Source organism: Typopeltis vanoorti, chromosome 5 (genome assembly GCF_054136105.1).
Source record: "Typopeltis vanoorti isolate ZY-2024b chromosome 5, IOZ_Tvanoo_1.0, whole genome shotgun sequence".
Lineage (NCBI taxonomy): Eukaryota > Metazoa > Arthropoda > Arachnida > Uropygi > Thelyphonidae > Typopeltis > Typopeltis vanoorti.
Genome location: NC_143553.1, coordinates 9,207,985 through 9,224,165, shown reverse-complemented (window position 1 = coordinate 9,224,165; position 16,181 = coordinate 9,207,985). Strand labels below are relative to the sequence as shown.

General features: G+C 34.8%; 1 protein-coding gene across 3 annotated transcripts in view; it reads left to right on the top strand.

Moving 5' to 3' along the window:
- The window catches only part of LOC150106220 (phytanoyl-CoA dioxygenase, peroxisomal-like), a 237,370-nt gene extending 221,661 nt beyond the window's left edge, over positions 1-15,709 (top strand). For all 3 annotated transcript variants that reach the window (XM_090392244.1, XM_090392245.1, XM_090392242.1), the window contains exons 7-9: positions 2,288-2,440; positions 12,204-12,332; positions 14,275-15,709. In XM_090392244.1, coding sequence (XP_090248370.1) covers positions 2,288-2,440; positions 12,204-12,332; positions 14,275-14,328 — 336 coding nt within the window. In that variant the 3' untranslated portion in view covers positions 14,329-15,709. The remainder of the gene's footprint in view (positions 1-2,287; positions 2,441-12,203; positions 12,333-14,274) is intronic.
- Positions 15,710-16,181: the final 472 nt, after the last annotated feature.

The following is a 16,181-nucleotide window of genomic DNA, read 5'->3' as shown; positions in this document are numbered from 1 at the left end:
ACAGGTAGAAAAACCAATAATCAATATATAACATCTTAAACTAATTTGGTCGTTTATATAATTAAAATATAAACTTATTTATTACTGACCATTACAAAAAATTGTAGTTTGTTTTGTAATGGTCAGTAATAAAGAAGTTTGTATTTTAATATATAACATCGATAAAATTTACATTTTTAATGAATTTAATGAAGCTAGCAAATGTGACTGAGAGCACTGATGTAATAAGAAACTTCACTTATCCAACACATTATGACACTATGTGCATGCACATGCTTGTGTCATGGAGCAGCACTGTTCCAGGAAGGTTCTAAAATGTGGAAAAAAACTAATGATGTGAGTACTCCATCTCCAAAGTTATTCATATAATAGACTGAATTATTATAATAATTTTTTTTTCTCCACCGTGATTGGATCATTTTCTGATGCTGTATTTGGAATGCTTTTTTATAGGCAGAAAAAGGAATTAATTAGCATAAAAATATATATAAAAAATAATCTTCTCAGTTCACCCTGTCATTCTGCCAGGGCCAACTGAGAAGACTTAGTCAACATTATGCTAACAAAGTTCAAGTATCCAGTACATGATGCCATGTTTGCGCATGTGCACTAACTGTTCCACGGGAGGATTTTAACATGTAAAAAAATCCAGTGACTCCATTTCTCAAGCTATTCAGATAACAAATCAACTATAACTGGACATTTTTGTTACCAAAATGATTCAAAATGATAATAGATTCCTTCCTGGCTTTATCAAAAGTAAATTTGAATTTGGGCATTTATAGGATCACTATAAAAATTTACTAGGTTATTAGAATTGGACTGTTTTAATACCAATATTAGGTATAAGAGAATTATTAATAGTATATATATATATATATATATCAAAAATGTTTCTGAGTTCCATTGTTGATTTCTGGTGTCACTGTACATTGTGATTCTAAAATGAAGTTTTTATGATTGTGTAATCATTTCTTTACTTTTTTGAAATCTAAAAGTACAGAATAACTTCTTTCACTGAAAGAAAAAGTACAGAATAACTAATACATAGAAAGAAAGATGATCTGTGTAATTGTTCATTATAATTTTGACTATTATTCATGTTTATACAATAACAGTACATATTAGAGCATGAAAATTATATGAAAATGTTATGAATATTACTCCTTTCTTTTAGGCTTACACGGTGATCCGAATGCATTTTTGAAAATTATGGAGACAACTACCGTGTTTGAATAAAAACTTTATATAATAAAAACAAGGACTAAATATCATCAGCGACACATTCATAAATAATGGCTATAACAAAAATACTGTTAATAAAATACTCCATAAAACTACAACAAAAACGAATCTAGATTATAGTAAAACCATAGCCATCCCATACATTAAAGGGTTATTGGAAAAAATCAACAGAATCCTACAACATTATAACCTCAATGCCACCTTTAAACCATCTACTAAACTTTAAACCATATTCAACTCCTCTAAGGATCCTCTCCTCCCATTAGCACATCCTGGAGTCTATTGCATCCGCTGCACCTGTAACTTACTGTACATTGGTGAAACAGGATGGACAATCCCTATACGCAAGAAAGAACACATTAGACACATTAAATATAACCATTATGGTGAAGTAGGCCTCTCAGACCACGCACTCAACACCTTACACCAAATCAACTGGAAAAGCACCTGCTCTTTACATTGCACAAAAACCTGGTATGAAAGAAAATTTAAGGAAGCCTGCGAAATCCTAATAAACCACCCAAATATCAACAACAAAGATGGCATGAAAATTCCAAGGATCTGGATGGCACACATTCAGCCTACCTAATATATAAGATCCAGCATAAGTCAGGACTCTAGCCAATCCTCAGCTAGTATTAGAAACCATTCCATACCAATGGCTGGAATGTGTACATGATGTTAATATATGTATATAGATAGATACTTGTTGTTGTGCCCAATGTATTTCTACAACCAACAGATAACACTAATAATAGGACTCTAGCGTTGATGTATAATTTTTTTTTTTTCCACCAGAGGTCAGGCCAACAATTGTTGTAGCGGTTGGTCAGTGTCTTTAACAAACCAGTTTGATTGTAGTGTAGCATGTTTCCTGTGTATTATGCTCCAGAAGATGACCTTGACATAAAGGTCAAAACGTCGAATGTAGATTTTAGTTATATTAAACTAAAGTTTTTATTCAAACATAGTAATTGTCTCCATAATTTTCAAAAATGAATATTGTTGAAAATTATATATATTATGAATATTACATTTGTAGGGAGGAGTAAACAAGGCCTACCATGCTGCACAAGGTATACAGAACAAAATAGATAATAGAGTTTACTTGGAAATGTCATCTGGAGACACTGTGTTCTTTCATCCTCTTCTGATTCATGGATCAGGTGCAAACAAGTCATCCAACTTTAGAAAAGTAAGAAATAAATTCCCTTGTTCATTTTCATTTTATTAGATTGTTTTTGTCATATCATTATGTGTTAATCATCATTTTATGAAATATATCTCATTCCATAGTCTACTCCAGGATACTATGAATCTTAACACACTTTATTATTATAATTCTTTGTAAACTGGTTATTATGATATTTCCACAAATTTATTGATGAGAAGAGCTATTGACTTGCCACCTTTTTTGGATGATAAAATCATTATTATCATCCTAATATGTACTTTCAAGGGATGTACAGGATACTATGATAGTACAATATCATTAAGTTTACATTAGTACCATCTTCTGATTAGTAATGTTCTGTGTTAATATCTTATTTATCTTATTTATTCTGTTCCTGAACCCCATTGAGTCACAAGACTCGTTGCAGGACGTCAACACTGGTGAACACAAAGTTTATCATACCACTTCTTAAAATCATTCAGAGTGCATGTTCACCACCCTTTCAGGCAATATATTCCATGCCCTACCACTCTCCATGCAAAAAACTTACTCTATTACTCACCATCTCCTTTTACAACTTCCAAGGATGACATCTTATCCTTGTTCCTTTCCATCATTCTACCATATGAAAAATCTCCTTAGTGTTAATACAATAATAACCTTTCAACAACTTAAACATCTCAATGACATCCCTCCCTTTTTCGTCTGTTCACTAAAGTCTGCAGGGACATCATTGACTCATGGTCAATGATATCAGGACTGTACAACATTGATTATGAAGATAGGCCAAGGGCATGCAAAGTTGTACAGTCCTGACATCATTTTTATTATCCGTTTCTGCAACCTCTTCAAGTTTTTACTTCATTCCCTTCAAATCCCAATGACCAGATCTGAGCACAAAAATCCAGATGTGGTCTGATCAAACCTTTATACAATGGGGCCAGCACACTTTTATCTCTCATGGTCAATGTTCTCCTCAACATTGTTGCGGTTCTCTGCAATGTCATCGCAACCTTTGCAACATGTCCTCAGAACTTTAAATCTCTATCCACGATCACCCCAAGATCCCCTGCTTCCTCCACTTTTTCCAGTAGAACTTCACCAAGTGAGTATGAAGCATCCCATCTGTGGATCCCAAATTTTAAAGCCTTCCATTTAGTTGCATTAAACTAATATCCCCATGCCTTTTGCCCATCCTTCCAGCTTATTCAAATCTTCTTGAAGAGCTAAAACATCAGCAATATTACTAATAACCCTCCCAAGTTTCACATCATCTGCAAAACAGCTGAACATCTCCCTGTAGTCCTGTGACAATATCATTGACATAAAGATTGAACAGGAATGGTCTCAGGACTGAACCCTATGGAACTCCACTTGCAATCTTCCTACTTCCTTATACTACTTCCCTATATATAACTCTCTGATATCTATTACAGAGCCAATCACCAATCCAATCCACTCACCTGATATCCAAACCCATATGATGCAACTTAAAAATCAACTTGTCGTGTGCCTTACCTTCATCCAAAGTCTTACCGTCATTCACCTTGTTACTCTATTGTAAAAGGTAACCAGATTACTAAAACAAAAGCATCCTTTAACAAATCCATGCTGGCCTGCATAAATATTATCCTCATCTGCCCATTTTATTGGTGATTTTCATACCAAATATGTTATAGCAGTTCTTTGATTTAGTTAAAGAACTGTTTGAAATATCTCCTATGTTATTCAAGCTTATTAAATTTCTTCAATTTTGATATCCTTAATGCCACTTTCTTATAATGGTGACTCATATATATGATGAGTAACAGTAGATATAGCACATACCCTTGTCTTACATCTTGTTTTGCATGAAATCATCTTCCCGTTTGCGCTCTTCAGTTGTAACTGTTGCCTTATCAACTTCCAGATCAATTAAATTTAGATCCTTGTTATATTTCTATGATTTCTCAACTCTTTGTCTTAAAGTGAAATATGATCTCTTGACAACTACTGTTTGGCCAGCTTGTTCTTTCCAAGTTTCTCCTACGCAGTTATTCTAAGCATCTACTCAAGTATATTAGCATAAATCATGTCTCAGGGAAATTCTTCTGTAATTCTGGCATTTAGTTTTATTTCATTTTTTTAGATGGATGTTAGAAAGTTGCTCTAATCATCTGGAATTGGTCCTTCTGAATTATTGGTGTAATCACTAAAACTTTATACACCTCCATATTTCAGCATTTTTGGTTGAATATCATGTATTCCCCCTGCCTTTATGCATTTCAGGTTTCTACTCCCATATTAATATCTATTGATATATATTTCTAATTGAATTCCTCTTGCTGTTTTTCTGTCACTTTAACTTAACAGTCTTTCAAATAATTCTTCTTCTTCTTAAGTACATCTCCAATTTGGAGGTTAACCGTGGTACACCAGTGTTCATTCCTCTGCCATCCTACTGATCTCGTAATAGCTCTTGTTGGCATCCATTTCTTTATATCATCAACCCAAGAAGTTCTTGGTCTACCAGGAGATCTTCTTTCCTCTAATTTTTCCTCCAGTATTTCCAGAAATGTTTTTTTCCCGTTGATCCTCTTAATGTCTCCTGCCATCGTGCACTTTCTCTTTATAAGGTGAAACGAGTGTTCTTTTGGTTTCCATTAACTTCAATACCTCTTCATTAGTTTATTTTTTCCCTTCCAAGAAATCTTCGTGCTGACCTATAGCACCACATCTCAAAGGCATGCAGTTTTCTGATTATTGATTTTGTATATATCCATGCTAACTGGCGCTAAGAGTTATGAAGAGATAAAAAGGAAGTCACAAGACAGGATGTTGTGATCTACTGCTATATTTACCAATTTTCGGATTGATGCACCAAAGAAAGAAGAGATATATCCATGTCTTGCATCCATAATTCAATGTGGACCATATGTAGGATTTTATTATTCGTATTCTAGTCTGTTTATTAATTCCAAAGGTCATTAGTAATTTATTATTCCAAAATGCTTCTTTTGCCTTAGCTATTCTTGATTTTATTTCCATAACTGATGTTCCACCTTCCATAATCATACGCCTGAATAATTATAAGCCTTTACATTTTGAATGAATCCTGTTGATACTCTTAAATTTTTGTTTTGTTACTGTTTTTTGCTTATTATCACATACTTGGGTTTAGCTGTATTCAGTACTAAGCCATAATTCTGAATTAGTATTTCAATCATGTTTGTAACTTTTTTTTTTGATTTCGCTATGAATACCAGAGCATCAGCAAATCTAATATTGTTAACTCTCTTTCAATTTACAGAGGTTGAACAAAATAATGGAAACACTAAGATATTTAGGAATAGAATTTGGCAGTACTAAATATTTTTATTTTGTTTACACTCTGTAGTTCTCATGCAGGTGCATCAGTGATTGTATTGAGTGATAATTCATGTTAAAAAAATCAGAAAATGGAAAACTTGTCTGACTTTGAAAGAGCACAAATTATCAGCATTCATTTAGCTGAAACATCAGTGACAAAAATTGCCATATTATTAGGTGTATTGAGGTATCAGTAGTTTCTAAAGTTATGTCAGCATATACAGATCATGGTAAGACAATAACATCAAAGAGAAACAATGGACAAAAATCAAAAATGACAACCTCAAACATTGAGAAGGATTGTTTCAAAAAATCTCAGAACTGAATATTCATCTTGCAGAACCTATTTCAGCAAAGACTGTCTGACTTGAGCTTCATAACAACAGTGTCACAACTGTCAAACCTGGACATTAGAAAATTACATACATGTGATATGGTCAGGTGATTTGACCTTCATGCTGTTTCCTACATCAGAACAAGTTTATGTTTGGAGAATACCCAAGGAAGCCTATAATCTGGATTGCATGACTCCAGCATTAAAGTACATGGGCAGTTATTATTATTATTATTCAGGCCTCCATGGAGTCAAAAGACTCATCGTGGGAGGTCCTTCCTAAGAAACACAAAGTCTATCAAGACTCATCGAGGGGAGGTCCCCCCCCCCCTAAGAAAAACAAATACTATCATTCCACTCCTTGAACTCATTGACTGTTCTCACTCTCACCACTCCATCAGGCAATGCATTCCATGGTTCAACCACCCTCCATGCAAAGAAACCACTCCTCACCCTCTTGCTCACAGTTTCCTTTCGTAACTTCTAGGGATGGCCTCTTTATGTTGATTTGTTAGTCTGGACAGCAATATTGTGGTATTCTGTTGGTCCCATTACTGTAAGAATTATAGAATTACTGTATTCCAATATTCACAGTACAGCTGTAATTGCTTACCCTCTGATTACTGAAAAGAATGCTCAGATGTATAAACGATGGTGTTAAGACCGTCAAAACTGGACATTAGAAAACTGCAAATGTGTGATATGATCAGATGAGTCAACCCTCATGCTGTTTCCTATATCAGGACAAGTTCATGTTTGGAGAACACCAAAGGAAGCTTGCAATCCAGAATGCATGGTTCTAACATTAAAGCAAGTGGGTAGTTTTGTGTTGGTTGGGATAGTAGTATTGTATTCTGCTGACTCCATTACTGTAAGAATTCCAGAATTACTGTAAATGATTATTTGGATATTTTCTTTGTATTCACCATGGGTAATCAAGTACATCCTATGATCCAAACATATTTTCAAACAACAATGCAGCATTCCACGACCACAATGTACCCATTCACACAGCTTGGACTGTACAGTTGTCGTTTGAAGAACATGAAGGTATGAACTTTTGCATCTTGCCTGGGCAGCACGATCACAGATGTTTCAATTTTTAGATGAATAATCCTTTTATGTAGAAACAAGTCTACAACACTAGCAAATGCTGTAACTGAGCTACAAGATAAAGTTATTATTATTTTCCTAAGACCCATTGTAGTCAAAGACTCATCTAGGTGGTCCCTTTTGTCAAACACACAGCTCATCATAGCCTTAAAACTTAAACACATTCAAACTCTCTGCAAACACCACACTCTCAGGCAAGGCATTCCAATCATTCCCAACTCTGTATGCAAAAAAAAGCCTGCTTCTCATTCCCCTGTTCACACTCTCCTTATACATCTTTCAGGGATTGACCTCTTGTTCTTCTCTAATATCCAACCCCCATCTTCTCTAGTTTGACTACCAACTTATCATGCAGTAATCTATCAAAAGCCTTTACAAAATCTAACTATACTACTATGTATCCATTTCCTTTGTTCAATGAAGCCATCACCTTATTGTAATAAGAAAGTACATTAAAACATGACCTCCCTTTAGCAAATCCATGCTATCCATCAAAGATAATAAAATTGTTGTCAACCTAATTTTGGATCCTGGTTTTCGCCAGCCTCTCCAACACTTTAACCACTGACACACAGATAGGCCTATAATTTGATGCTTAAGTTCTGTCACCTCCCTTATGAAGCAGCACAATATTGCCTTCCACTCCTCTGGAACTTGACTTAGTTCAAGACTCATATTAAATAAATATGCCAACTCTCTGGCATATTTATCCTTTAAAATGTATGGTGATATATTTTCAAGTCCCACAGCCTTATTAACATCAGGTTTGCTCAATTTCCCATGTACCTCTTGCTCACTTACAGTCAGTCTCTCCTCCTCATCATCAACTGCTTTCAAACTCTCCATGATGTCACATTCACAAGAATGAAAGATATTTAATGAACTACTCATTAAGTGTCTCAACTATATCTTCTGAAACAGTTGTTCTTATACTATTTACTCCAATCATTGTCATCCTTCTATAATCATTCTTTTTTTTTTTTTTTTTTTTTTTTGCTGGCTGCTATCAAAAGAACTCCCTACGATTCATTTTGGCTTCATTTTGCTGGTTTATTTGGCCTCACTGCTCATACTTCACTTTTGCCACCCTTACCAACCAAGTCGCCCTCCTTGCCTGTTCTTTGTATTCACCATGGAATTGATTGTTATCACTCCTCTTATGTTGCCTTCTTTCTCTGTATTGCAGGCTTAATCTCTTCATCCATTTCACATCTACCTTATTTAACCTTCCAACCTTTGGAATACATTTAGACATTGTTTCTACTAGATAGTTCTTGAATATCGCACAAGTTGCATTGATCCCTTATCCAGCCAACTCCTCATTCCATGCTACACCTGCAAGCTGTCTCCTGAGCTTCGCATAATCACCAGCTGTGTAGTTCCACATATACCCTTTCCTCACAGAGATCCTCACTTTATGGTCAATCTCAATAACTGGAGGATGATTTGATACCTCATTTATAAGCATATCCTCTGATGAGATGATCAAACCATGACCCTCAATCCTTGTGTGCCCTCTGTTACATACTGCCTGAGGTAGTTGTTCCTCAAAACCTCAAGAAACTCATTTTCTTTACTTACAGTTGCTATCTCATCATCCCAGTCTATATTGTCATAATTAAAATCACCCATAATAATCACATCGCCTGTTTCTTATTTCCTTTGCTAATTGGATTATACATTCCATGATCACTACCATCTACATTATCACTTCTATAACAACATTCGACTAAGTATTTCATTCTATTCACCTCTATCTCACACCATACTGTCTCAAAACCACTGCCACTATTTCTCTCTTGCATCTCTACCTTGTATGGACATAACTCTTTCTCTATCATCAACAGCACTCCTTCCTTTTTACCCTTTCTATCTTCATGAAACACATCATACCCTTCCATCTCTATTCCTGTCAGGATGTCATCCTCATCCAACCATGTCTCACTTATTCCAACAATCCTTGGTGAACAGACTCAGTTAATGCAACCATTTCATTTTCCTTGTTTCTTACACTTCTAGCATTTGTATACAAATATAACAGTGATGTTATATTGTCTAATATAACATTGCTTATTTCACAATGGTATCAGTGAAACTTGTTGTAGATCCAGGAATGAGATCTACAACAAGTTTCACTGATACCACTTATTAGATGTGTCATCTCCATACTTAACTTGAGCCATTTCTTTTTCTCCTTATTCATCTTAGAACCTTCTTCAAATCATCCAACTATTTTCTCTAGATTCCAGGTCTTTTTTCCTACACACACACACACACACACACACATTCACATCCTCTTGGGGCATCAACTTTTCTCACATTGTTCCCCTGTCCACCCTAATTCTCCCTGTTTCCTTGTTTGTCTTGCACACTTGTTTTCTCATTCTCTATACTCATGCTACCCACTTCGTTTCCTTGTTTGTCTTGCACACTTGTTTTCTCATTCTCTATACTCATGCTACCCACTTCTTCATTCATAACCACCACTTCAATCTCTCCTTTCTGACTCTCTTGCTCTTTCACATCACTCCTTACTTGAACATTTTTGCTCTCATTCACTCTCTGAGTTTTATTGTCAGCCATACACTCTTGTATGCCATCAATGCTGTTCACCACCTTACCTTTAATTGTGACTATGTTTTTTAGCTTCCACTACATTTGTATTGCTTTTGTCTTTCCTACCATTTTTTTGCTGCTCTTTTAAACTGTCCCCTTTTTTTTTGTCAGATGAGCACTCAACCTCCTTGTGGCATTCTCGCTACTAACATTTTCTGTTACCACTCATCAAGTCCTCATTCAGATCACACTTCGCACACACCTTCCTTCCATCCACCTTAAATATCCATACTTTATCTACATAATCGAATGAATACATACAGCACACCTCGCATTTCATGAGCTAGTGAAGTCAATATTAAATTCCTCCAAAGACAAAGCCGCCTTTCCTTTGCTGATTATAATACTAAGCTCTAAGTTTAATGATTTCGTAAACAAGCTTAAACTAACAAGCCCACACTAGAAACACTGCCAGCGCACAATGTTTACAGCAACTCGTTCTCATAAACACAAGATTATTTACAATTAATTATTCCAAAAAACTTATCTGAAATGGGAGCCTTCTTTACACAAACATTCCAATTAAATGCTTTCTGCTGGCTCTCCCTGATGCAGCTAAACCCCACTTATCATTATGACCCTGATGTGGCTAAAGAAAATCCTGTAGCATGGATATTAACTGTACTACCAGCAATCTTATTAATGCTTACTTATATAATCCTGTGGTGGGGAGGGGGGCACTACTAGCACTAACAAAATTAAAATAAAGAGGGGGGGGGGTAGTATTTATGTTGAAATTCCAAATTACCATCAGTGGAAACTACACCTAGGAGATTTCATCGGTAGGAACCAGAAGATCCAGGAACATGGCCAAGTGATCAGTGTATCCTCTCTCCAGCCAAAAGGCTGTGGGTTCAAATCCCACTGTGGGCATGGATATTTGTGATTGTCTGTGAAAATAGTAGTGGTGGTGGTGGGCAGTAGATGGCATTGGTGTAGATGATGCAGTTTGTTGTAGTTAGTGGATTGAGTGGTGGAGATGGAGTGTTGTAGAGTAGGTGCCCCCTCTCTCAATGAGTCCTTGGACTCCTTGGGGGTGTCACATAATAATAATAATAATAATAAATAAATGGTAATTCAGATAGAAAAAAAAAGTGTATCAACTTATTGTTAAATACTCTGGATAAGAGATAGTTATGGAAAGTTCTTTCACTTAGTTACAATGCATATTATAATTGACAGGAAATTATATTCTTGTTTTAATTCTGTATGTGTTTGACTTCCCATTGATTTTCTTGGTTCTGACTGATGAGACCTCAAGAGAGGTTAAAACTGGTCTGGATAGTGACTTTCTGATAATGTTTTTGGCATTATGGGATAACAAGACAATAATGTGAAATCAACAGCATCTACATACAAATACACTAGTTGTAAAGATGCTTCATGCTTATGTGTTTACCTTTTATTGCTTTTGATCAGGCTTTCACTAGCCTAATAACTCTTTCAAACTGTTGGGTTTTAATTGGAAACCCAAAGAAAGCAAAACCCTCTGAATTCATCTAATGCCATGTAAGTCAACATTATGTATTTTTCAATAGTTCAATTCCTATACAGTACATACTGGAGGTTTGTATTTTTGTAGACTCCCGATCACTTGTGAAACTTTAAAAGTTTCAAAGGAAAATTTGTTAATTGGGCGATAAAATAATAGTAGATATTTACTGTTTTGTTGATTAATGCTGATTTTTGTTTTTTATGTTGCGCCCACCCACGAAAGGTTATTTGCAAACCCATAGTACATTTTATACTATAGATGGGCTAAGGATTTTTTTCCATTTTTATCAGTTTTATTTTATTTTTTTCTATATATATATTTTTTTAAATTTTTTATTTTTTACATAATCCAGAAACCCTGCTCTAGAGACCAAACTTGGAACTTTTTCATGTCGCTTCAAACCTCCAATAAGTGTGTGGTGGTCTGACAGCAGGTGATGAAATTCTTCTCCTACCTAAAGACAATCACGAACATCCATGCCTACAGTGGGATTTGAACCTGCAGCTTTGTTGGTTGGAGAGCAGATATGCTGCTAACCACTCAGCCAAGTAATCTTTTAAGTCTTGTTTTTAATAGCTATCTTTCTATATATATATATATATACTTGTGCTTTAACACACACTGTTTATGTGCATGTGTGCTTGTCTCCATTCATGCTTACAATATGCCTGCAAGTTGGACTCAGATTTGGGGAGTCTGAGAGTAATAGTAAAACAGCTTTCCACTGAACTACAGATAGCTCATTGACATCTGCTGCAAGTAGAGCCTGTTGTTGTTGTAATGGGAAATATTCTACAATGGAACAAATAAAACTATTATATGAATATATATTAAATCACTTAAAAAATATATTCATATTTTTGTGTTTATTTATTTAGGCTATTTCTTGTCATTTTGCTGCATCAGAGTGTCATTATATAGATGTTAAAGGAACAAGTCAAGAAAATGTTGCAAAGGAAACTTTGGATATTGCAAAGCGTAGAGGTTATGAAACATCAGATGTCAGTGTAAGTAATTTTTAATTTTCAAAATTTTTCTTTTTCTTTTTTTTTTTAATCCAACTTTCATTAGAACTTGTTTTAAGAGCAAGTTTTAACAGAGAACAAATTTTAACCTCATCAAAATACTAGTGGTGGTGGTCCTCAGATGGCATTGGTGGTAGATGAGGCAGTTAGCTGTAATTGGTGGATTGAATGGTGGAGACGGAGAGCTGTAGAGTAGATGCCCTCTCTCGATGAGTCTTGTGACTCCTTGGAGGTGTCACATAATAATAATAAATTTGTTCAGACAACAAAATTTGCAGAATGCAGCAACAGTGTTTCAGTTGTTTAGATAGTACAGCTTCATGAGCAAAGCACATTGGGACAAGGTTAGTGTTATCACTGTGGAGACAGTATTAACAACCAGAATGAATGGGAAAATTCTGTGTCCATTTTTTTTTAAACCATGCTGCACCTGTTGAGTTGTGTGATATGCAAATTCCATGCATTTGGTGTTTATATTGTCCCTGGTGACAAAATTTGGAACTACTTTTTTTTTTGCTTCCACTTCACACACACACACACACACACACACACACACACACACACACACACACACACTGTATTCCTGCAAAGTTTCACAGTATTTGGATCACTGATTGGTGCTTCACAAGACCTTAAAAAGGGAATACTTTAGCCAGCAAAGGTTGGTCAATTGGTAGAGCCTCTGCTACTAATGGCTCATGCAAAAAGTTAAGCAAGTTTGAGCGCAGTTAGTAGTTGGAAGTAGATTGTTCAATCATGACTTTAATTTAAGCATCATAAAATACTCTATTATCATCCCAATTCTAGATCCTAGCCCTCACCAGATAACTGCTTGACAATTTACAATAGGATGAATCCCAAAGGACTAGAAAGAGGATATGTCAGAGTTGCCATTAACTAATACCTCCTGATCACTCACCATCAGGCTCTTCATGATATTACACATGTGAGGATGAAGTAATGAATTGCTGTTTGAATATCTCAACTATATCCTTTGCAACAGTTAGCTAATTATTATTATTATTCAGGCCTCCATAGAGTCAGAAGACTCATCTTGGGAGGTCCTTTCTAAGAAACACAAGTCTATCAAGATTCATCGAGGGAGGTCCCTCCTAGGAAACACAAAGTCTATCATACCACTCCTTAAATGCATTGACCGTTCTCGCTCTCACCACTCCATCAGGCAATGCATTCCATGGTTCAACCACCCTCGCTAACTACCATTTTCATCTACTAATATCATCCTCTCATAATTTTATCTTTTACTTGTGATAAAATCCATTCCCGTGATAGAAAAAAATCCTTTTCCCTTCACCATACCTTGATTCCCATAGGGATATCATCCTCATCCAATCATGTTTTACTTGCACTGATAATTTTCTGTTCACTCATTTCTATCAATGCAATAGTTTCTTCCCTGCCTCATTATTGGCTCTTCATAAGTTCTTTGTGATTCCCATCTAGGACACCACCACCACTGTTATTTATTGTGTACTTCACTTTTAAATAAAAACTGGGTATATTCATAGCTGATCATAGATAGAAGTTCATGTGTAATATATGATGCATGTTTATGATATGTAGATAGTCTTCCATTCTTGCCAATATTTATTCAAGATATGGATTTGGTGGAATAATTATTAATCCTTTATATAATTTGAAATTGAGTACAATCTTATGCAAAATGAACAGTAACACTATTAATAGACTGCTTCTTGAATTTTGAAAAATCATAACCTGAATTACTTTTCTAAAATATGCATCTAGTATTCTCTTTAATTTTCTTTTAAAGTTTTTTTTTTGTTTACATTTTCTAATTCGTAAAGTAAACATTCAGAGAGGTATTTAAGTATGTTAGACAGTGCAAATTTTTCCTTTTCAGAAATTATATTTCTCAGTTTAAATGATAATTGGATATTTACAGGTTTTATGGCAATTTAAAGGAAAATTGGTGAGAGGAACTGAAGTAAACCTGTGATGTGATCTGTGATAGAAAGAACATTCTGAAAACTACCAAAATATTTACAAGATTTTTATGTGCATATATATCAGTAATTATGTATTTCTATGCATAGTTTCAAATGATCACACTGTATATAATTTGATAGCATGATCAGAGAATTTCTATTTTTATATATATTTGGAAACATGAAAACTGAATAATTTTTGTAAATATAACTTACTTTTTATTCTGTGGATCTCTACCCATATTATATATGTATAAGCATGCTTTATAATTCCATGTACAATAGAAGGTGGGAAAATAATCAAATTTTAAGCTGTGATTTTAATGCATAACATATGATTATTCAGTCTGTTGGGCTTAGCTGTGCTGACAGTTCAGTAAAGCAAACAATAGGAAAAGTTGACTTAACTTTTTGCGATAACTATCGTTCAATATAAATGATTTTCTTTATTATTGTTAATGATGATTTTTTTTACCTGTTTAAATGAACCATTCAGATTTAATGAAAACATGTTGATAAAAAATGTACAGAGAGAGAGAGAGAGAGCTAATAACTTATTATCTATCTTAGAAAGTTAGGATGAAGATTAAACTAGTAAGATTATGAAATTAAAAATAAAAAGATATTCAAAGTAATCAAAAACAAACAATTAATGGGAAAGTATTTTTCATTCAGTATTGTGTGCTTCCATAGTGCAATTGGAAGAATAACAATACGTTGTACCCCTCGATTGGAAGAGGCCTAAGTTCAGTTCTCTTCATAACAGGAAGAATCTTAATATGGGTTTTTTCAATTGAAGGTGACATACAAAGGTAGCAGGGTTTTTCATCCTTCATACAGACAAATTGGCTTTCAGAACATGCAATTTACAGACAAAAAATACTAGTGGTAGTGGTGGGCGGTAGATGGCATTGGTGTAGATGATAATGGGAGTGGCAGTTCAGTGTAGTCAGTGGATTAAGTGGTGCACATGGAAAGTTGTAGAATAGGTGCCTCCTTTGATGAGTCTTTGGACTTCTTGGAGGTGTCATGTAATAATAATAAAAAGAATTAACCATATAAGCCAGAAAAAAAGCAAGCTGAAAAGCATATAAAAATGTTAAGAATCAAGTTCAGATTTTGAGGTATATCAAGTAATCTAACACCAAGTTAACTAGATTCTCTCATTCTCTCTCTCTCTTGTTTAATGTTTAAATGCGAACTTGAAGTGTGGTCATTTTTTGTCATGTCCCAGCTGAATTCATAAGATTGACCAGCTAGGCTTAGTTAATGGAGTCAGCCCAGCCCTCTTCATCAGCATTCTTATTAAGAAGTTGTATATTCTCAACAGTCATCAAGTGATGATGCCAGTATTATGGTAAGCACCTGTGAAATAAAAATTCATCAAAGCTGTTTCTGTGAAAATGTTTATATGTATGAAAACATAAATGGGGAAAATATGGCTGAACAACTACATCTCTGTAACAACTATGGCTGAACAGCTATATCTCTAACAACTATGACTGAACAACTATTGAACTATATCTCATGAATACAGTCTAACACAACATCAAATTATCGATGAGGTAATATCCTCTCATATTCTTCTTACATGTTAGGCTCAATAGTATGTCATGACAAAATACGTGTGTAGAGGCTTAAGTGCTGTGAGGACATCATGTTGGAGGCTTAATGGATTTTTTACAACACTCAAAAAGAATTACAATAGAATTTAATACTTCCTATATTTCGTCCTAGTCACTAGGACATCTACGGGGATTACAAAAACAAATAATGTAACATATGCACAAATAACAAACAATACTAAGCCCAACCACGTGGGTGACACTAAAGTCCTATCTAGGTAGAGCGCCCTCTAAGGGCC